This window comes from Macaca fascicularis, chromosome 10, assembly GCF_037993035.2.
Source record: "Macaca fascicularis isolate 582-1 chromosome 10, T2T-MFA8v1.1".
NCBI lineage: Eukaryota > Metazoa > Chordata > Mammalia > Primates > Cercopithecidae > Macaca > Macaca fascicularis.
In genome coordinates, this window is record NC_088384.1 from 74,244,713 (window position 1) to 74,263,860 (window position 19,148).

The 19,148-nt window shown below is 43.2% G+C and overlaps 1 protein-coding gene and 1 long non-coding RNA gene across 14 annotated transcripts in view; one reads left to right on the forward strand and one right to left on the reverse strand.

Annotated features, from left to right (window-relative positions):
* LOC123567108 (uncharacterized) overlaps window positions 1-19,148 on the forward strand; it is a 238,287-nt gene that overhangs the window by 61,880 nt on the left and 157,259 nt on the right. For 5 of the 11 annotated variants that reach the window (XR_012419157.1, XR_012419146.1, XR_012419158.1 and 2 more), the window contains exon 1: window positions 14,634-16,401. The exons of 3 other annotated variants lie outside the window; for them this stretch is intronic. This is a non-coding gene — a long non-coding RNA (uncharacterized lncRNA). 3 more of the 11 variants (XR_012419154.1, XR_012419148.1, XR_012419149.1) reach the window with 3 other exon arrangements.
* Window positions 1-19,148, reverse strand: part of SPTLC3 (serine palmitoyltransferase long chain base subunit 3) — a 179,177-nt gene that overhangs the window by 50,608 nt on the left and 109,421 nt on the right. For all 3 annotated transcript variants that reach the window (XM_065522754.2, XM_045362497.3, XM_005568338.5), the window contains 2 exons: window positions 16,895-17,000; window positions 8,995-9,214 (listed from right to left, as the gene is read on the reverse strand). In XM_065522754.2, coding sequence (XP_065378826.1) covers window positions 8,995-9,214; window positions 16,895-17,000 — 326 coding nt within the window. The remainder of the gene's footprint in view (window positions 1-8,994; window positions 9,215-16,894; window positions 17,001-19,148) is intronic.

Consider the following 19,148-nt stretch of genomic DNA (forward strand, 5'->3'; position numbering starts at 1 on the left):
ATGCTGCAAATTTGGAGTTGAACTTTAAGGCAAAACCAGATGTGTGAAGAAGAAATGATCTCTGAAGCATTTGTTGAGTACCTACTATGTGTGAGCACTGACTTTGTGTTCAGTGCCCAAAGAACACAGGATGTGGTCCTTGCCCTTGAGAATATTACATGTGATTGTGCCCATGAACAAGCATGGTAGAATAAGTCACAGTCCATGCAAACTAGGACATACAACAGGGCTGCAAGATGCAGAGGAGAGAGGGTCCTTCTAGCTGAAGTAGATAGAGAAGGTTCCAATGAGAAGATATGATTAAGCCTTGAAGAATGAAGATAATTAAGGAGGAAAAGAAAACGTGGAGGGAGGGTGGCAGAAGAGAGAAGCTGAACATAGGAACACAAGCAAGAAAGTAGAAGGCATGTATAGTAGAGTGTTTACAAAAAATAGCTGTAATTCTCTCACTGCCTGTAACCATGCATCTTTGCAATTCAACTTTGCAGCTCCCTCCATCAAAAGGCGGATTAATCTGGGCTGGTCTTGTGACTTTCTTTGTCCAGCAGTATATGGCAGAGATGATGGTGTGGTGGTTCTGAGTCTATGCCTCAAAATGCCTTGAGTGCTTTTGTCCTCTCAGAACTCTCTCCAGCTGCTATGTGAGTAAGCCTGAGCTAGCTTGCTGGAGGATGACAACCATGTGGAATAGAGAAGGACCACTCCAGCTGAAGCTACCACAGGCCAGGCAGTGCCCTGCTCACTCAGCAATGGACTGTTGTACAGAAGCAAGTCCAGATGAGACCAAAAGAACTCCTCAGCTGAGCCCAGCCCACATTGTTGATGGACAGAATTGGAAGCTAAATAAATGGTGGTGATTTTAGACACCAAATTTGGGGGTGGTTTGTTACACAGCAAAAACTAATGGAGGCAGCGTGTTTGGAGGACAGCAAAGGACAGTTTGAGTACAGGTTTGTGGGAAATGAAACCAGAATATAGGTTAGGACCAGATAAACTCTGGTTATGCCTTGGGCAGCAGATAACTATTGGAATTTTGTGTATTTTGTGTAACACTCTTTGGAATGCTGAGCTGTTACAGAATTCTGGTCTTCAGTGGGAGGAGCCAGTTTTCACCTGTATGCCTGATTCCTGAGGCCAAATGTAAGGTCCCAAGTAAGCTTGCTGAAAGCCCTAAGAAGCTCCAGTAACCTAATGCCGCAGTGGTGAGGGCCTCAGAGCTGGCACCTGCAGGTGCTCAGTTGGATTGCAGAGACCCTCCATCAGCCCACCTACAGTGTCTCATGGCCTGGGACCCTCAGAGTGTCTTTCAGAAAAGCTAATGGGCTGATGGCAGCCCTCTGCATTAGCAGTGGGGTCTTTAAAGGATCAGGTGCCTTCTCTTTAGAATAATGGCACAGCTTAGACTCCCACTTAGGCAAGTGTCTTCGCTATGTCTTCCTTCCTCATGAAGGTGATTTGGAAAGAGCTCTTGGGAATCGAGATCCTCTGCTTTGGGGTAGGTTCATGTCCTCCTCACCCTCCTTTATTAGTCACATTCATTCCCACCTCCGAGCCTGGGCCTGTTCCCTGCCCATCACTATTCCATCTCTCTTGGGTATGTATGGGCATTGTTGCTTATAAGCATTTTCAACAGTCACAGTTTCTCTTCCTCAGAACAGTGTGTGGCCTGCCTTACAGTGGTTGGTGAAGGTTAAATTAATGATGTGATGACTCTACCTGGTCCATGAGGGGAACCAGGGAATCTGTTCTGTTCTTCCTGCCTTCTTCAATATGTCTTTCATTCTGAATCTCCTCGTCCACCCATCCTTCTTCTATGACTTCCCTTTTCCATCTTCTCCTTCACTTCAAACTATTCCTTTTGTTTTTTGTTTCTTCCTTTCCTTCTAGCTTCCTTCCTTCCCCTTCCCGTCTACTCTGATTCTCTGTCTCTCTCCCTCTCTCTTTTCATTTCAAATTTTTTATTTAAATCCTTTTCTTCTCTGTATTTCAAAGTATTTCCTCCCTCCCTCTCTCCCTCCCTCCCTCCCTCCCTCCCTCCCTCCCTTCCTTCCTTCCTCCCTCCCTCCCTCCCCTCTTTCCTCTTTTCTTCTCCCCCTCCCTCCTTCCACCTTTCCTTCCAGCAAGAATATACCAGTAACTTTCTACGTCCTAGACATGTGTGGGAGTCCAGGAGGGGAGGGAGGATAGAAAAGGACCATAGGGCTAGTCCCTGGCATCCGTTATCCATTTATATAAATGAAATTAAGTTTTTTGCTGATTCTTTTATTTGGTGAGCCTTATGAAAAAAGCTGGGTGGGTTTTCCCCATATCTGAAGAGTATGTGCATGATGCTGGCCTGACTGAATTCATCAGCCACAGGGTATCCAGAAAGTTCACTTTGGAGTATCTGAGGTGCCTCAAAGAGATGACAGCAGTCATGTGCCAGAGTAGCTACAGTCAGGGCTGTCCTTCACAGTGCCATGTTCCGTGCTCCTGGAGGGCAGCAGCGGGGATTGCCTTTCTCTGTTGGAGCGAATATCTCCCTACAGGATGCAGGGGAAGTCAACGAGGAGACAGTGGGTGGGTCCTGGGAATTGGATGATGGAGGCTCATGTGGACCTCTGTCAGGAACAAGGTGTTTCAAGGGTGTGATCTGGCCATGAGGGATGGGGAGATTTGAATAGATGCAGAGGAGCAAAAAGGCATGGGTCTGTCCTAAAATTAGGAATAAGGATGGCATCTTATGGGCACAGAATGGAGATGTCAATTGGGAAGAGAGGGAGAAGCCAGTGCTTCTGAGACAAGGGGTTAAGGAGCTGTCCCCTTGGAGGGAGTATAACCCAGGAGTTACAGCGCAGCCTCTGGTGCCCAATAGCTTGGATTCAAATCCTGGCTTTGCCACTTACTGCTGTGTGACTATGGGCCAGTTACTAAATCTCTCTGTGCCTTAGTTGGCTTCTCTGAAAAATGAGATCATAGTAATACCTGTCTTGGAGTTTATGAGGATGAAATGGGTGAATACATATATGAGATGCTTAGAAAAGCATCCGGTACACAGTGAAACAGTGAATGCCTGATGCAGTTGGTAACTTTTTTTTTCTTTTTGACAGAATCTTGCTCTGTCGGCCAGGCTGGAGTGCAGTGGCATGACCTTGGCTCACTGCAACTTCTGTCTCCTTCGCTCAAGCAATTCTCCTGCTTCAGCCTCCAGAGTATCTGGGACTACAGGCGTGTGCCACTACGCCCGGCTAATTTTTGTATTTTTTGTAGAGACGGGGTTTCACCATGTTGGCCAGGCTGGTTTCGAACTCCTGACCTCTGGTAATCCGCCCACCTTGGCCTCCCAAAGTGTTGTGATTATAGGCATGAGCCACTGCGCCTGGCCAATTATTGTTAATGAATAGCCAATTGAAAGATTCTTAGAACTGCGAGCATGACGTGGGAGGAGGGGACCAAAATATAAAAGCTTCTTGGAGTGTCCTTGTTTCAACTCTCTTGTTTTGCACACGGTTACATTCTAAGGTTGTGTGACTACACATTGATAGACCTATACATCGAACCAAGGATTTTCAGCCTAGCTCTTCCTGCATCCTTATGGGGAGGGGTGGCAGCAGGAGTGAAAAGAAAGGAAAAGAGAAACATTTTCAATAAGGGAGTACCTAGGCTTGATGACAGGTTGAATGACCCTGAAGAGCTGATAAGGCTAGAAGCTAACAGCATAGCTGATATTCCCCAGTGGCCTGAGGTTCCATTTTAGGAACTTTGTATGCATTAATACATTTAAACTTCACAATAACTCTTTCAGGTAGATACTGTTTTAATTGGCATTTTGTAGACAGAACAACTGAATCACAGAGAATTCCCAAATTATTCCCAAAAGGTGGTAGAACAAGGATTTGGACCCAAAGAAGCTAACTGTAGAGCCCCACCCTTAGACCACACTTGACTTCTCCAGACTTCTCCCCAGAAGAGTAAGCTTGGCGTGGTGTGAGGGGGTCCAGGAGAGCACAGACCCCAATTCCACTCTCCTTACTCTGCGGTGCTTTCCCTAACCCAGAGACTGTTCCTCTTTTTGGAGAGGGTGGGGAGACGTCCTGATCTACTCATCCATATGGTACTAAACCGCAGATTGAGTCACATTGGTCTCAAAATGTTTCATGTCTATTTCTCTAGTTTCTCCAAAAGGGACTGAAACTTCCTTGAGACCAGGGATGGAGCTTTACACTTCTTTTAAAATCCATAGTGGTGGATACCTAGTAGTGGCCTGCTAAATACTGACGGTCTAATGGAAAACAGAGGAGTTTTAGAGATGGAGGAAAGATGGCCAGGGGCCTCAAAGCATATAGGGTATTACTAACTTAGCTTGGGGGTCATCACTGACAAAGATCAGACAAGGAAACAAAACAAAACTTCCTTTGATCTTGAAAAGGGCTCTTCCCAATGTCTCCAACCCTAATTCACAGATTGAGACATTTTTTAAAGTCAAGGTCATGAGCCTTCTTAGTTTGAATGAATACCTCATTGGTGCAGCACTGGTTCCTTTTAATGTTAAGACTATCTTGCCCCAAATTTTATTTTTTTTGGACTGAGTTCGCTTTCTCTCAGGGTCTGAGTTTCTGGATGGAAGTTTATTTGCTTGTGTGGTTCGAAAAATGGAGCTCTTTGAGTAACTTCTGGAGAGGGTCAGGGAGAGCCTTGATTCCTGGCTACGAATTCCCCCTCTTGTTTCCCCAATGGGTGCTATGAGCCATGAGTTAAGAGGTAGCTTTGGTCTTTTGCAAGGTGAGTCTGGGATGTGTCTTCTTCAAGGTGGGCTAGAGGTCTCCTCATACTGAGGTTTCCACATCCATTTGGAAGTTCAAAACCCTGATTGTTTTCTCTACCCATGGGCCTGAAGTTCAAGGGCAAGGGTGGCTTTTTTTAGGAGGAAATCAGACAGGAGACTCTTAGAATAAACATCTCAGAGCTCACGCCATGACCCCTGCTTACTTCAAAGGGATGTTAAATACAGCCAGGGCCTAGCGTGCAGGGCAGGGCTCGCTTTTTAGAGCGACCCGGCTTTGGCTGGCATGCGGGCTTCTGGGACTAATGCTCACCCCAAATTTGTCCGCCCTGTCCCAGTTCCTTTCTCCAGAATTCCAGCCCTGTAACCTATCAGTTACAAGGGCTACCATCGCTTCATTCATTTGCAAGTCTCTGGTCAGCCTGTGGAGGCTGTGGGAGCCAGTGCTCAGTGCCAAGCATATAAGTGGACTCAAGATCCTTGTCTGGGGAAAAGTTTGGGGTCTTTGGCATTGACCACATTTCCCAGCAGCAGGATCAATACAGATGTAAAAGAATAAAAATGAGAAACCTAGTCTCATCAGCTTAGGCTTCCCTTCAAAGAAGCCATTCATGGCATGGAGCTCTGACAGGTGGAGAGAAGTAGTGATCTGGAATTTCATCAGGAAAGTCTTGAAAGGACAGACTCCTCCAAGTTAGGCTGTTCACTGTGCATCTATAGTGGCTCCAAACTCAAAGTGAGCAGAACAGCAAAACTCTGCTGGCTCTGGACAGACTGTTAGCAGTTTCCTTGAGTGGAAAGAGGGGATCACAGCCTGGCAGCAACCTCCAATTAGCAGAGGGGAATTTGTAGGACACTTTGTGAGGAAAAGGCTCTGAGGTCAAAACAAAACCTCTGTTTTCTCTGGTAGTATCATCATGCTAAACCATTTTTTCCTCCTTGTTTTCAAGTATATTTCATTACATGACTCATCTAGTTGCTAATATATAAAGCTCTGACCTTGACCCATTCCATAAAGATTTCCAGAACCTCCCAGACACTGTTATTGGAAATGCAGCCCCTCTACACCAATATTAACATCATTTAAAAAGAGAGTTAAGAGCCAGATTTTTAAATCTTTTTTTCTAGATTTTTGGAGCTAACTGATTATTTTCAAATTTCAGGGTTTACTGAGAACCCTATGGGCACAGTGAAATTGAAATTATATACAGTTTCAGAAAAACAGCAAGTCTGAATGTGTGTACTTTAACTTTTTTATGTTCAATTTTGTTGCTTTTGTATACATTGGTTTAGAATCCTAGCTATTTTGCAATAATCCCCTAAACTGAGATATATGGCAAAGTATCTCGGAGATTATTCGTCTCTCTATCAACTGTCTATCTATCTATCTTACAGTACAGTTATCAGAGTTTGAAAACTGTACTTTAATTATTTAAACATACTAGTAGAAGTAGTTTTTCAAACTACTAGTAGAAGTAGTTTTTCTTTAGTATTTGCCCAATCCTATGTTGTTTCAGTTAAAAAGCATAATTTAAACAGACTCAAAGTAAAAATTCTTCACAAAATTGTCTAAAGTTCATAGGAATACAATATATAATTTGACTTGAAATTATACATAATAAAAATTAACATAATTAAAAAGAATTAAAGGTACAAAGGAACAGATACCTAAGTTCCATTAAATCAGGAGCTCATTAGGCCGAAAGGAAGCCTGTTTACCCAGGTTTGTCACAGTCTCATCAAAACCATAGGTGTGTATCTGACTGATTTTTAAGTCATCAGAGATACATGCATTTTCTTAAGTGCGCTCCTGCTCACCGCCCAGGTCTTGGAAACAGTCCTATGTTTTCAAGGTTTTGCATCTTGCTGTTTTAGGGCGGTAGATCTCAGGGGAGGCTAACGGGTCTCTGCCAAACACCTCTAATTCTTGCTGCCATCTAGTGGTAAATTTAGACACTGCAGTGCAACATGAGGGGAAGAGAAGACAGAGAAAGGTGGGGAGGAAAAAGGAGGGAGAGGAAAGGGAATGAACGATGCGACCCTCTGGATGTAAATATGCACAAAACGAGCATTTTAAAAGGTAAGAAAAGGAACAGATGTACATACTTTTTCTGCATCCGGATTAATGTAAATAATGGTAATTTTCACAATTGCTCGGTATCTACGCCAAATGAGTAGAAATTGTGTACACAGGAACATCTACACCTTAAAGATACTCTTGCTAATGTCAGAATGGAGAGCATGGGCCGGGCGCGGTGGCTCAAGCCTGTAATCCCAGCACTTTGGGAGGCCGAGGCGGGCGGATCACAAGGTCAGGAGAGACCACAGTGAAACCCCGTCTCTACTAAAAATACAAAAAAAAAATTAGCCGGGCGCGGTGGCGGGCGCCTGTAGTCCCAGCTACTCAGGAGGCTGAGGCAGGAGAATGGCGGGAACCTGGGAGGCGGAGCTTGCAGTGAGCCGAGATCGCGCCACTGCACTCCAGCCTGGGCAACAGCGTGAGACTCCGTCTCAAAAAAAAAAAAAAAAAAAAAAAAAAAAAAAGAATGGAGAGCATGAGAGAGAATCATGGTGAACTGGTCTTTACTTCTGCTAGTCACGAGCCTTTGTTTAAAGTGGGTATCAAATGAAGGCACTCTAGGAGGAAAAATGTGACATGCACCAAATTTGACAACATTTCAAGGATTGGCTTGCTTCAGTTTATTCAGGTGCCTTTGGTTCAGGAAACAGAGTTACGCTTGGTTAAAAATTTTGAAGTTCAGAACTGCTGCTAAAGTAATCACAAAACCACAAGCTCACAAGGCAATGTAGCCGGGATCAGGGAGCTCCTAAATTTGAGACCCTCTGATCCTACTGCTTCGGCAGTCTAGGAAGGGAACATTTAACCTTTCACCAGATTTAGCTGAATTTTGTAAGATCCCGGGCATTCCCAATGGTTTTAGCATTACCTGGCTAATTCCCACAGGCAAGTGGAGAGGGGATGAAAAACAATGCTTTGAACCCGAAAGAAAGCAGTGTTTATTGAAGGGTAAAAACCACTTACAACTCTGAACATTTTAAGCATCTGTGCATTTCATGGCAGAGCCAGTGGCCAGAATTAAATCTGTTGTTTTAAATCATGAGCTTTCAATGAGAGGACTGTTTTCTGCTGCACTTCTTGGTTTGTCTAACTGGTTTACCAGAAATTCCTGTTCATCACAATAGGTAAGGAAGTGGGGATTTTTGTTGATACCACTTGCATGCACTGGTTTTGGGCCTGGTGTGCCATCCTAAGCTGAGCCAACATCACTGTCACGCTCTTTGGGACAGGTGTAGGTTTGTCTGAGATAGGTGTCAGAATTTGGACGAGGCTGTCCTCTCATTGGTCGGATAACTGGCTCCTTTATCTCCCAACCCCAGGTTTGAATATCGGACTTTCTTTGTCCCTTTCCTTTCCCTCCTTTTAAATTTCTCTCAAGTATTTATTGTTTTATTTTCACAAACCTCTTGGTGATATTGACCAAGTGGACTCAAGATCCTTGACAGGGCCAACATTCACTTAACAATCTAATCCCAGCAGATAAGAATTTTTAAGGCATATTGATAAGATACTGGAGAAAGGCGGGATTTGACCTATGGTTTATGCAACATTATGGAAAGAATTTTTTTTTGCAGAGAAAATTTCTTAAAAGTACATTCCTGCCACCGTTTTGATTACAACTCTTAAAACCCACAACTCGTAACACAGGGTCAGCCTCCCTAATAACTAACATTTGCCTACTGTTGCTATTACCTTCCTTGTGTTTTTTAATGCCACAAACCCCAAACTGCTTATAGTTTTCAGAACATCCCTTATCACTTCTGTGGCTTGGTATACATTATTCTCTCTCTGTGTTAAATACGGCCCCCCATTATCTGTCTATAAGGTGGACATTCAATCTAAACCATGTCCTAAATACTACTTAACAAAGTTAATTATTCCTCCCCCTGGTACTTTGCACCTTGTGTACATGGCCAGTGTTGCCATTTCATTATAATGTGATCACTCATCACATCCTCCTCTTCACTATTCGAGGGAGAGCTCCTCGACATTCTGGGCCTTATCTGGCTGTGAACCCATTGTAGCCAGGCTGGAGTGATCAGCTGAGGTGTGGTGAACTGAATTGAAGCTTTCATGAAATTCAGAGAAGCCCTACACACGGCACCCCCAGGGCGCTCAGGTTTTAAACAGACACAAGGGGTCCCTCTCTTACCTTCCTTCCAGCTATGTAACCTCCTGCAGCTCCAAAGCTTTTGGTGAATGTGCCCATGAGCACATCAACTTCGTGAGGGTCTAGTCCAAAGAATTCCGTGACACCTCGGCCAGTTGGGCCCACGGCCCCAATACTGTGAGCTTCATCTATGTAGAGGTAAGCCTTGTATTTCTTCTTTAGAGCTATGATCTGGGGCAGATGCACGATGGAACCTTCCATGCTAGGACAGAAGGAGAAATGCTCATAACTAACAAATACCCTTCTGGGAAGCTCCGTCAGCTTCCCCATCAGTACATCCTGGGCAGTCTTCCCTGACACATGCCATTCCTTTGTTCTGAAGGCATGTTTTATTTGTCTGAGACAACCCTCTCAGTCTTGTAAGGCTGGTTGGGCATTTCTATGCTACTTGGATAAAATAATTTACATTCAATGGATTTAAGTGCTTTTGGTTTCAGCTAATTCCCAAGCAAACAATCAGCTCACTGCATTATTGATCCAATTTATTTGTAAAGCCAACTAGTGTAACTAGACTGACCATTTTGGATTCTAGTTATTCTGCTAGAATAGATTAAATTACTCTATAGTCATTCCCTTTTTCTGCCTGGCATTGTCTGTTTGGCCAGGTCTGTTTGACTTAAATTCAGTGCTTGAATTGCCATAGATTAAAAGAGGGAATTAAAAAGACACAGAACTTTATTTAAGACATCATAGTGTTAATTAAAGTACAGTAGGAAGTCTTTAAGACCTCTTGTTCAATACCCACTGCAAGTCAAAGACTGAGGTGTCTCCTCTTTCTGTTCCTTTAGGGTAGAGGAACAGAAAGTTGAGTGAGCATCAGAATCCTCTGAAGCGTTTGTTAAAACACAGATTGCTAAACTCCCACCCCAGAGTTTCTGATTCAGTCGGTATTGGGTGGGCTGAGAACGTGCATTTTTGCCAAGCTCCCAGGAGATGCTACCACCAATGGTTGGGGACCACACATAGGGGCCACTGCTGTAGATGAGCTCTTTTGTTTTAGCCCGAAGTGCTTTAGTTTTCATGATATTGTAAGCTGCAAAAGCACTTCAAGTCCTGTGATCTGGGGAAGATACCTGATAGAACCTTCCATGCTAGGGCAGAGAGAGAAATGCTCTGCATTAACAAACACCCTCCTGGGAAGCTTTGTTACATCCTCTGGCACAAAGGGAAAAAAATGAAATCTATGAATAAGTAAAATTAAAATTTATATTTACATGGCACCTCTGGGACTCAATGGATTAAAAAAATCTGACACGAATCAGTTCTCAGAACACTTTGCAAGCTGTGTCTATGTTGCACACAGTTTTGACTGCGTTGACAGGCGAGTTGTACGAAAACACACAGACATACTCACCACACAAAGGAACTTGTCAAACAATTCAAACAACCCTTTAGGTTAGTTCAAGAGCTAATTCATTGAATCAAACAGAGTTGAACTTCTCCTTTTCCCCCTAATTATTTATTAGATTAAATTTAATGTATTAAAAAATAAGCTTAAGTGTTAGGTCGATTCAGTCAAAACAGTCCAGTTGGCTGTGTACAGTTACCCAGACCAACGGGTGTTGGTTTGCAGAGGTATCATGATCATTGGGTGCAGCATTTGTGTGTTCCACGAGATCGTTTTGGATGGCCGAGTTCAGATTTTAATGAAATAAAGGCCAAATAGAGTTGTCTTTTCTTGTGTAAGTTTGTGAGTTAATTCCAACATGTTCTTAAATTAATTGCTTGTTAAAATTGTTTCCACTGAGGAGAAGACAGTCTGGCCATCCATCTGGCTGCCTAAGTGTACTAACTTTGAACTTGGGCAACTTGCATGATGTTCTCTGCCTCAGTTTCCTCATATGTAATACAAACAGGATGATGGGCCCCTCTTCACATGGTCTTTATAACAATCACTTGAAATCATGCTTGTAAACTACCTGATCCCTGATGGGCATTTAGTGAATCGTTATGGTCCTTAGGAGGAGGAACTTAGGAGGAAATGGTTGTAACGAGTCCTAACTTGGGAAACTGGGAGCCCTTGACAATGTTCTGTGTTGAATCTTATACGAGTGAGGCATGTGCGTGTCATGCTGGATGTCATACATAATAAATGGCCGCAGGTCCTCAGAAATCTAGAATTTTCTTCTCTTTAAAATGTTGTAAGTTGGTAACACAAATATGCCAAAAAACCTGACATGCCACAAATAGCCATTCTTTGTTCTGGAACTGAATTTGACAGGAGCCAAAGTTAATGTTCCACAGTGTTTGCAGACACTGCAGGCAGCTAATTAACCATCCTTCCATGGGGCTGGTCTAGCTGATGTTAGGAGCCTGCCCACCTGGTTTATATTTCTTCCTCTAAGATTAATGACTCTACAATACTGCTGACTTCTGGAGTTAATGCAGGGCACACATAGAGTCCTAGGGAGAACTCAGCTTTTATAGAGTTATATTCACCCACACTAAGTTTTCATTTTCACAATGTGATCAAATTTGAATTGAGCCTTTTCCCATAGTGGGATACGGAGTCTAGTGTATGCATAAAAAGGCTATCTATGTTATTCCCATGAATTGCTGTCAAAAAACAGTGCCAAAAATGATACAGAAAACAAGAACAGTGTTTTATTCTTTCTTCCTGAATGGAAGGTTGTGTTTTTCTTTTGACTTCAATAGAAGAAAAACAACTAAAACACAACTGTAGGTAAAGATAATTCCATGAGTTAATTTGAAGCTCTGTTCAGGGACTTGAATTATTCTTAAACCAGCAAGCCAGTGAATAATTCCTTTATATCTTTTCTATTACATAATGTATTAGCTAAGTGACAAGCCTCCTTTTTGAAATCTCCCTCTCACCACTTTTCCCTCCACATATAAACCATATTATCCACTGGCAGAGGGAGAATTAAACCACTGGCTAGCTAACTCACACGGTGGAAAAATCTCCTTGGTGGGCCCAAAGTATAACTCAAAACAAGAAAGCAAGGTGGAAAGAGAGAAAAAGAAAGTTAAGATCAATGAAAAATAAAGTTACGAATGTTTTCTTGTTCTTTTCTTTATTTGTTTAAATCATAGAGATACAGGTGAGAATTTACCACTGAAGTTCTCAGTCCTTAAATTTACATTGTTTTGAGCGTAGGAGAATAGATTACACTCTTAGAGTAAATGGTATTCTGAGGTTACAGCATATGTGCCTATGTTTATATATGTATTTGTTTTGGAAGAGCTGACTATTATTCCTTGATTAATTTTATTTTGAAAGTTAGTGCTCCAGCTATGCTAGCTTATGTCCTCCTAGGTTAGTGCTCCAGCTATGCTAGCTTATGTCCCAGGTTAGTGCTCCAGCTATGCTAGTTTATGTCCCAGGTTAGTGCTCCAGCTATGCTAGCTTATGTCCCAGGTTAGTGCTCCAGCTATGCTAGCTTATGTCCCAGGTTATTTGGGACACCACATCTTAAGGATATGTTTGAATAATTTTGATATTCTCTACCACTGTGAGTTGATAAGAGATCTAGACTTCTCAGAGACATGAAATTAGAAAATGAGATTTTAAAACGATACTTAATGAAAACATACAGCTCAGAACACTGAAATAATACTGTTTTAGTTTTAAACCCAAAGTCATGCATTCATGAAACTTTGGATTTCAAGTTTCAATGCTCGTGTGTTACAGATGAAGAAATTGAGGCCTAGATAGGTTAATGGTAAAGGTCAAATGGGTGATCTTGCATTTTCCGTGTTTACTTCATTGGATGTGGACACATGGGCTGACTCTTCTATTTACATTGAATCTTAGTCTTACTAGGGCCACCTGGTTTTAATCCCAGCTCTGCCTCATCTCAGTTTTTGTCCTGGGGCAAGTTATCTAAACCTCTGAGCCTCAATTTCTTCATAGTTTCAGTAACTTCTTGGAGGCTTACTCAAGGTTGCACATGGGAAATGTTAGCAAGGAGTAGACACATGGTCGATGTGAGTTTCTTTCTCTAACGTCCACTTTCTGGATGGATGAAGAGCAAATAACCTTGCAACATAGATGACTTATTGTTTTCTGAGTTGCAACTTCTTAGACTGAAAATCAATGTGACGATGAAGACAGCCACTCTTGCTCTCTATGGGCTGGGCCTCTGCCAACACTAGCTTATATGACCTCATTCAATACTTATCATTACCGAAGTACCCTATGGAGGCCACGCAGATGTAGGTGGTGATGCCAGGATTTGAACCTAGGTCCCAGGCCTGCCTCCAAATCCTGACTCCTCTATATTCTACATAAGAATAATAATACCTATGAATGATGACATTATTATTATTAGTTTGATGACTTCTCAGACTGGGTATCTAGCCTTTTCTATCTCGATATCTCCCTGAAAATTTCTGATTTGGCTGATTGCTCTCTTTGAGGGTTATGAAAAAATTGATGTGTGTGGGCTCTGTGGTGATGTATGTGGGGGTTCTTTAGCCATGGTGGCAGACCACAAGCAAGAGAAAAAATCTGGGAGTTAAAATTCAAAGGAGTCTTTGTGTAGGTATCAACAAGATATGCATTCCTAATATACCTCTGAAGGGTAGGAGTGCATTTGTGAACTATTTTTTTTTTTTTTTTTTTTGAGACGGAGTCTCGCTGTGTCTCCCAGGCTGGAGTGCAGTGGCGTGATCTCGGCTCACTGCAAGCTCCGCCTCCCGGGTTCACGCCATTCTCCCGCCTCAGCCTCCCAAGTAGCTGAGACTACAGGCGCCCGCCACCACGCCCGGCTAGTTTTTTGTATTTTTAGTAGAGACGGGGTTTCACCATGTTAGCCAGGATAGTCTCGATCTCCTGACCTCGTGATCCACCCGCCTCGGCCTCCCAAAGTGCTGGGATTACAGGCTTGAGCCACCGCGCCCGGCCACATTTATGAACTATTGACTTCACATTCCTAACCCTCCTTTGGAAAATACTATGGGAAATAATGTTTTTTTTTTTTTGAGACAGAGTCTGTCTCTGTCTCCCAGGCTGGAGTGCAGTGGCATGATCTTGGCTCACTACAAACTCCGCCTCCCAGGTTAAAGTGATTCTTGTGCCTTAGCCTCCTGAGTACCTGGGATTATGGGAGTGCACCACCACACCTGGCTAATTTTTGTATTTTTGGTAGAGGTAGGGTTTCACCATGTTGGCTAGGCTGGTCTCGAACTCCTGACCTCAAGTGATCCACCTGACTTTGTCTCCCAAAGTGATAGGATTACAGGCATGAGCCACTGCATCTGGCCTTATCTGGTGAGAGTTGCAAATTAGAACACCTGTGTAAAGGCTTTTCCTTTGAGGTTTAAGGCTGTAGAACTGAACTCTAGGCTACCTTTATTTTACAGATAAGGAAATTGAAGCCCCCAAGAGCTATTGAGGCTTGTCAAAGAGATGCCCTGTTTCCTATCTGTGAATGTGGCCTTTTAGGTCTTGGTCTCATTTAAAGCCAACATTCTTGTGCGGGTGAAATGAAAAGAACGTCCTTGTGAAGGAAATTTCATGGAAAGTGGGGACTTCACTCTGTGTCGTCACCAGGTTGACTGAACCACTGTGGTAGATGGCTTCCGAAGATGGCTGCCTGCAAAGCTTCCCATCCTTGTACATACAAGTGGATCCTCCATTGGGGGTAGGGTCTATTTCACCTTCTTTTGAATCTGGGCTGGCCTCATGATGTGCTTGGGCCAATGGGTCAGGGCAGAAGGGATAATGTCCCAGGGCTGGCAGCCTTCACTTTTGCTCTGTTGGTAGCCAGCACCACGTTGTAAGGGAGTTCTGGCTAGACTACAGAATGAGAAGAGACTATCTATAGAGAAAGCCATGTGGAAGAGAGCATGGCACTCCAGGTGAGAGCCAGTACCGAGGGCCAGATGTGCAAGTGGGGTCATTTTGGATGTTCCAGCCCCAGACAAACTGTCAACTGAATGAAATGGCCTCCACCCAATGCCATGTGGAGTAGAAGAACTGTCCAGTTGGTCCACACAACCCACGGTAGCATGGGAAATAATAAATCATTGCTGTGTAAACCATTATGCTTTGGATGGTTTGTTACATGGCAATAGGTAACTGAGCAGTCACTATTGCTAGTGCAATGAAAATTGTGGTTTGGTGCCACTCTGGCTTGGAGCTGGAAGTCCACACCTGGCTCCCTTGTCCTTCTGAAGTGGTGGGACGCAGGCCTGGCATGACCAGTAACAAGTCCTGCTGCTGGAGTGGTTTCTCTGTGTGGCTGATGGGAATATTTGCCAGTAAAATGCCGGTGGTCTACTTAATTTCAGCCATGATCAAAGTGGTTAAGACCTAACTTTCCTTTAATGGAGCCAAGTTCTGTTTATTTACAGTTGGGGTTTTGTTTACTCTGCTTAAAGGAGATGCCCGGTCTGCTCTCTCTCAGCTGCTCTGTCCTCCCACGAATCTAGGCCTGAATGACAGGTGTTTAGATAAGGGGTATTTGCTCCCCTCCCAGGCTGGCAGCAGCACAAATCACACAGGGAAAAAGATCCACGCTTGAGGTTACGATAGCCCAGAGTCAATATGAGATTATTTCTTAAAATAGCAAGTTAAGGCCTACAAGTTGTCAGTTATACCAGAACAGGTTTCCTCGGCCTTGGTACTATAGACATTTTGAGCTAGATAACTCTGTGTTATGGGGGCTGTGCTGTGTATCGTAGGATGCTTAGCTGCATCCCTGGCCTCTGTCCACCATATGCCAGTCACACACTACTGCAGTTATAATGACTCAAAATTGCCAAATGTGCCTAGGCTGGGGCAAGGACAAGCTTAGCCTGGAGAACTACTATGTCTAGAGTGCTCCCAAAGACTTCATCAACAGTACGTACTCTCTGGGCTGGCTGGAGGAGGTACTGGGAGGTGATGCAGAAAGTGAGCTAGTAGAAACTGGAAATGCAAACTTTGCATTTCCCACAGTAGGACGGGGAACACCCAGAACCCTAGCCACAGGGGCAGTAAGTACTGGAATTAAAAATGTTAAAAATAAAATGAAACCAAGCTTATTATTATTATTCTTTTAAAATTGGGAGAATTCACTTTTTTTTTTTTTTCTTAAAAGGAATAAAGGCACACTTCTGCTGCTGCTCATTATTCACTCATGTAGCAGAAAAAATGTGCACTCAGGGACTAATGAGATTAGCGGGTTGAAAGAAATCCTATGTCTATTCTCAAGCCTCCTTTGTAGCCATACTCCTCCTTGTCTTAAACAGCCTTCGCTTCCTTCCTTTTAATGTTTTTCACTTTTCTATCATTATAGGAGATATCTCCCTCAATTTGTCCAACGTCAGGATTGTTTGAAGATTGATTTAGGATTGGGCACTCTGAAATAATGTCTCCTTGGCTTATGGGCTAGACATCAGCGCACTCCTACCTGCTGGCTCTGGACAAGAATTGCACTCCAGGTTACTCCTACCTTGAGCAAAACAGGCAGATTTTTTGTATTCTGATGGCAAGCACTAACCAAGTTCAGCAAGCAGCTGGGGGTTGGGCATGCTGTCCAGGTAGGGGCATCTGGGCCACCCGTCAGCAATTTCTACCAGTCATAAAGGCAAGGAGTGTTCTGATCTTGAATAACCCAGCTTCAAAACACCTTTGAAACTCTGGGGCAGTCAAAGGTAGTGGAAAGAATCTACTCAAGTTAGCAATGCCTTGCGAGGATATTTCTGAGAAAGCCTTCTCCAGCAGGATAGCCTCCAAGCTGCTCCGCCATAGAGAGTCATCAAAAAGACAGATGACCCACGTCTGACAGCTCCCATTGGTGGCTCTGTCTCACGTCTCTCTGTAATAACCGATTCTAAGTCATTGCTCTGTTTAGCTAGGAGAGGTCAGCCTTTCCGCACTGATCAGCTTGCTGCAGGCCTGCTAGTCGTAAAATGTGTTCCGTTATGTACATACCTGTAGACACCCTCCACCAGGATGAGAATCTTTTTCCAAGCTCTGCGGGTTCGAGGCTGGCCATAGATGACAGCATCTCTCAGGAGCTTCTCTAGGCTTTGTGTGTCTTTAAATAATACCAAAAAAGAAATTCAGTCATGAAAGGGCTTACTTTTCCTTTTCTACTTTCTTTTTCCAGACGTTTTATGTTTACACTCAGACCTAAACTTCCAGAGAACAAATTCAGAATCAGAGAACCCTTAGGGAGAGAGACAGAGAGGTCTATTTTTCAGTAGAACTTAACTCTGACAAGACAAATAGCCGGATTTCTACAAGTAGGCAGAGTAAACTCTCACCAGTGGGGCATGGTTTCCTAGGCTCTTAAAGGCTCTCCCCGCCTGCCTTAGAGAGATTGAAATTCTACGTTAAATGCATCTCTTAGGTCTAAGCTTTGTTGCAGGCTGAAATGAACTCCGAGAGACATAATTAATACCACTCATCAATCGTTTAGACATAAGCATGTTAGAGTTTAGCTGAGTTTGCACGGATCTCACTTCCTACCCTTTGAGACTTGATTTCTGACATCCCCCAACCTTAGAAGTTCCAAAACTTTAAAACAGTGGGACAATGAAGCCTCTTTTTCAAAATATTTGTAGATCTCTGAACACAATAATAGCTGGCAGTTATTGAGCCCTATCTGTGTGCCAGTCACCCTTCTAAGCTCAGTTTTTGTCATACCTCATTTAATCCTCAGAAGAACCATCTGAAGGAAGTACTAGTAGTGTTTCCATTCTATGGTTCAGGAAACTGAGGCACACAGGAGTTAACTGCCTGAGGTCTATCATAAGCAACAGAATCAGGATTTGAATCCATGTAGTCTGTACCATATCCACATTTGTAACACTACCCTTTGCTGCCTTATGTGGAAGCCATTGTCCCTGCTTCTCAAATGAAACGGTGATGTAGAACAAGGGAGGATGAATGTTTGGCAGAATAATCTTGTTAACTTCTAATGTCAAATATAATCAATAGTGACATTTCATTTATCTGCAATCAGAGGTAGATGACTGGGCTTGGGTTGAGAGGTCATTTAGAAGAACTTGCCTACCAACCTAGCTGTTTGGTATGTATGTGTGTGTGTGTGTGTGTGTTATTTTGTTTTTAACTTTCGAGCCTAGCAAGAAAAAAATGGCCGAGGCTTATGGGCATACTTTTAAGACTGATTATATTTCTACTGTGTATTTTTTTGCATTTCCTGAGCTTACCCTTTTTTGAGAATCTGAAACTGAAATACTTTAGGTCCAGAATCCAATCTTAATTTTAAAAGATGGAGATGCTACTTAACTGCTGGCTTGACTATTATGCAATGTTCACCAGGCATTAGAGACACCATTTAAAATGCTCACAAAAGATGGCATCTAGCAAAGATAAATCTTTGAAGTCAGGAGTTCGGGACCAGCCTGGCCAACATGGTGAAACCCAGTCTCTACTAAAAATACAAAAAATTAGGTGGGTATGGTGGTGGGTGACTGTAATCCCAGCTACTCGGGAGGCTGAGGCAGGAGAATTGCTTGAAACCAGGAGATGGATGTTGCAGTGAGCCGAGATTGCACCGCTGCACTTCAGCCTAGGTGACAGAGTGAGACTCTGTCTCAAAGTGAAAAAAAAGTTAAATCTAAAGCTGCATACTGGTTTTGACCACGATAGACAAAGCTCTCAAGAAGCAGATGTGCATTGGCTTATCACTCACTGGTCTAGGCTCAAATTAGCTGCAGTTCTTGGTCTCAATGGAGAACCCTTCAACTTTGTCTTTGAGTCTCCAGTCTGTGCTTGGATCTGTTTTAGGGCTTCCCCCAAAGCTGCGTGAATGCACTAGTGGGTGCATTAACTTTTCCACACTGCAACCCTGCCACACTCAATGAGGCCATAAGATAGTTCTTTGAAATAGAGTTGTGAATATATTTGTGTGTGTGTGTTTGTAAATTATCAAGTACATTTAAGCAAACCACATTTAAACAAAGGTGCCTTCCTATGAATTGGAGTGGGATAGGACAAGTCAGAATTTGACAGTGCAATATCAGAACCTCAACTCTGAGAGGCCCCTGTTAGCGTGGCACCTTCCAAGCTGTCGTCAGCATCCACCCACTAGAGACTGGATATTGGGTCCTGAAATTCAGAAAAAGCGTGTGACATGAATAAGATGCTGCATACTAGCAAGATCTCTTGGGAATCCAAACAGCAGTGTTAATACACTATTTGATTTCCTTTAACCTCC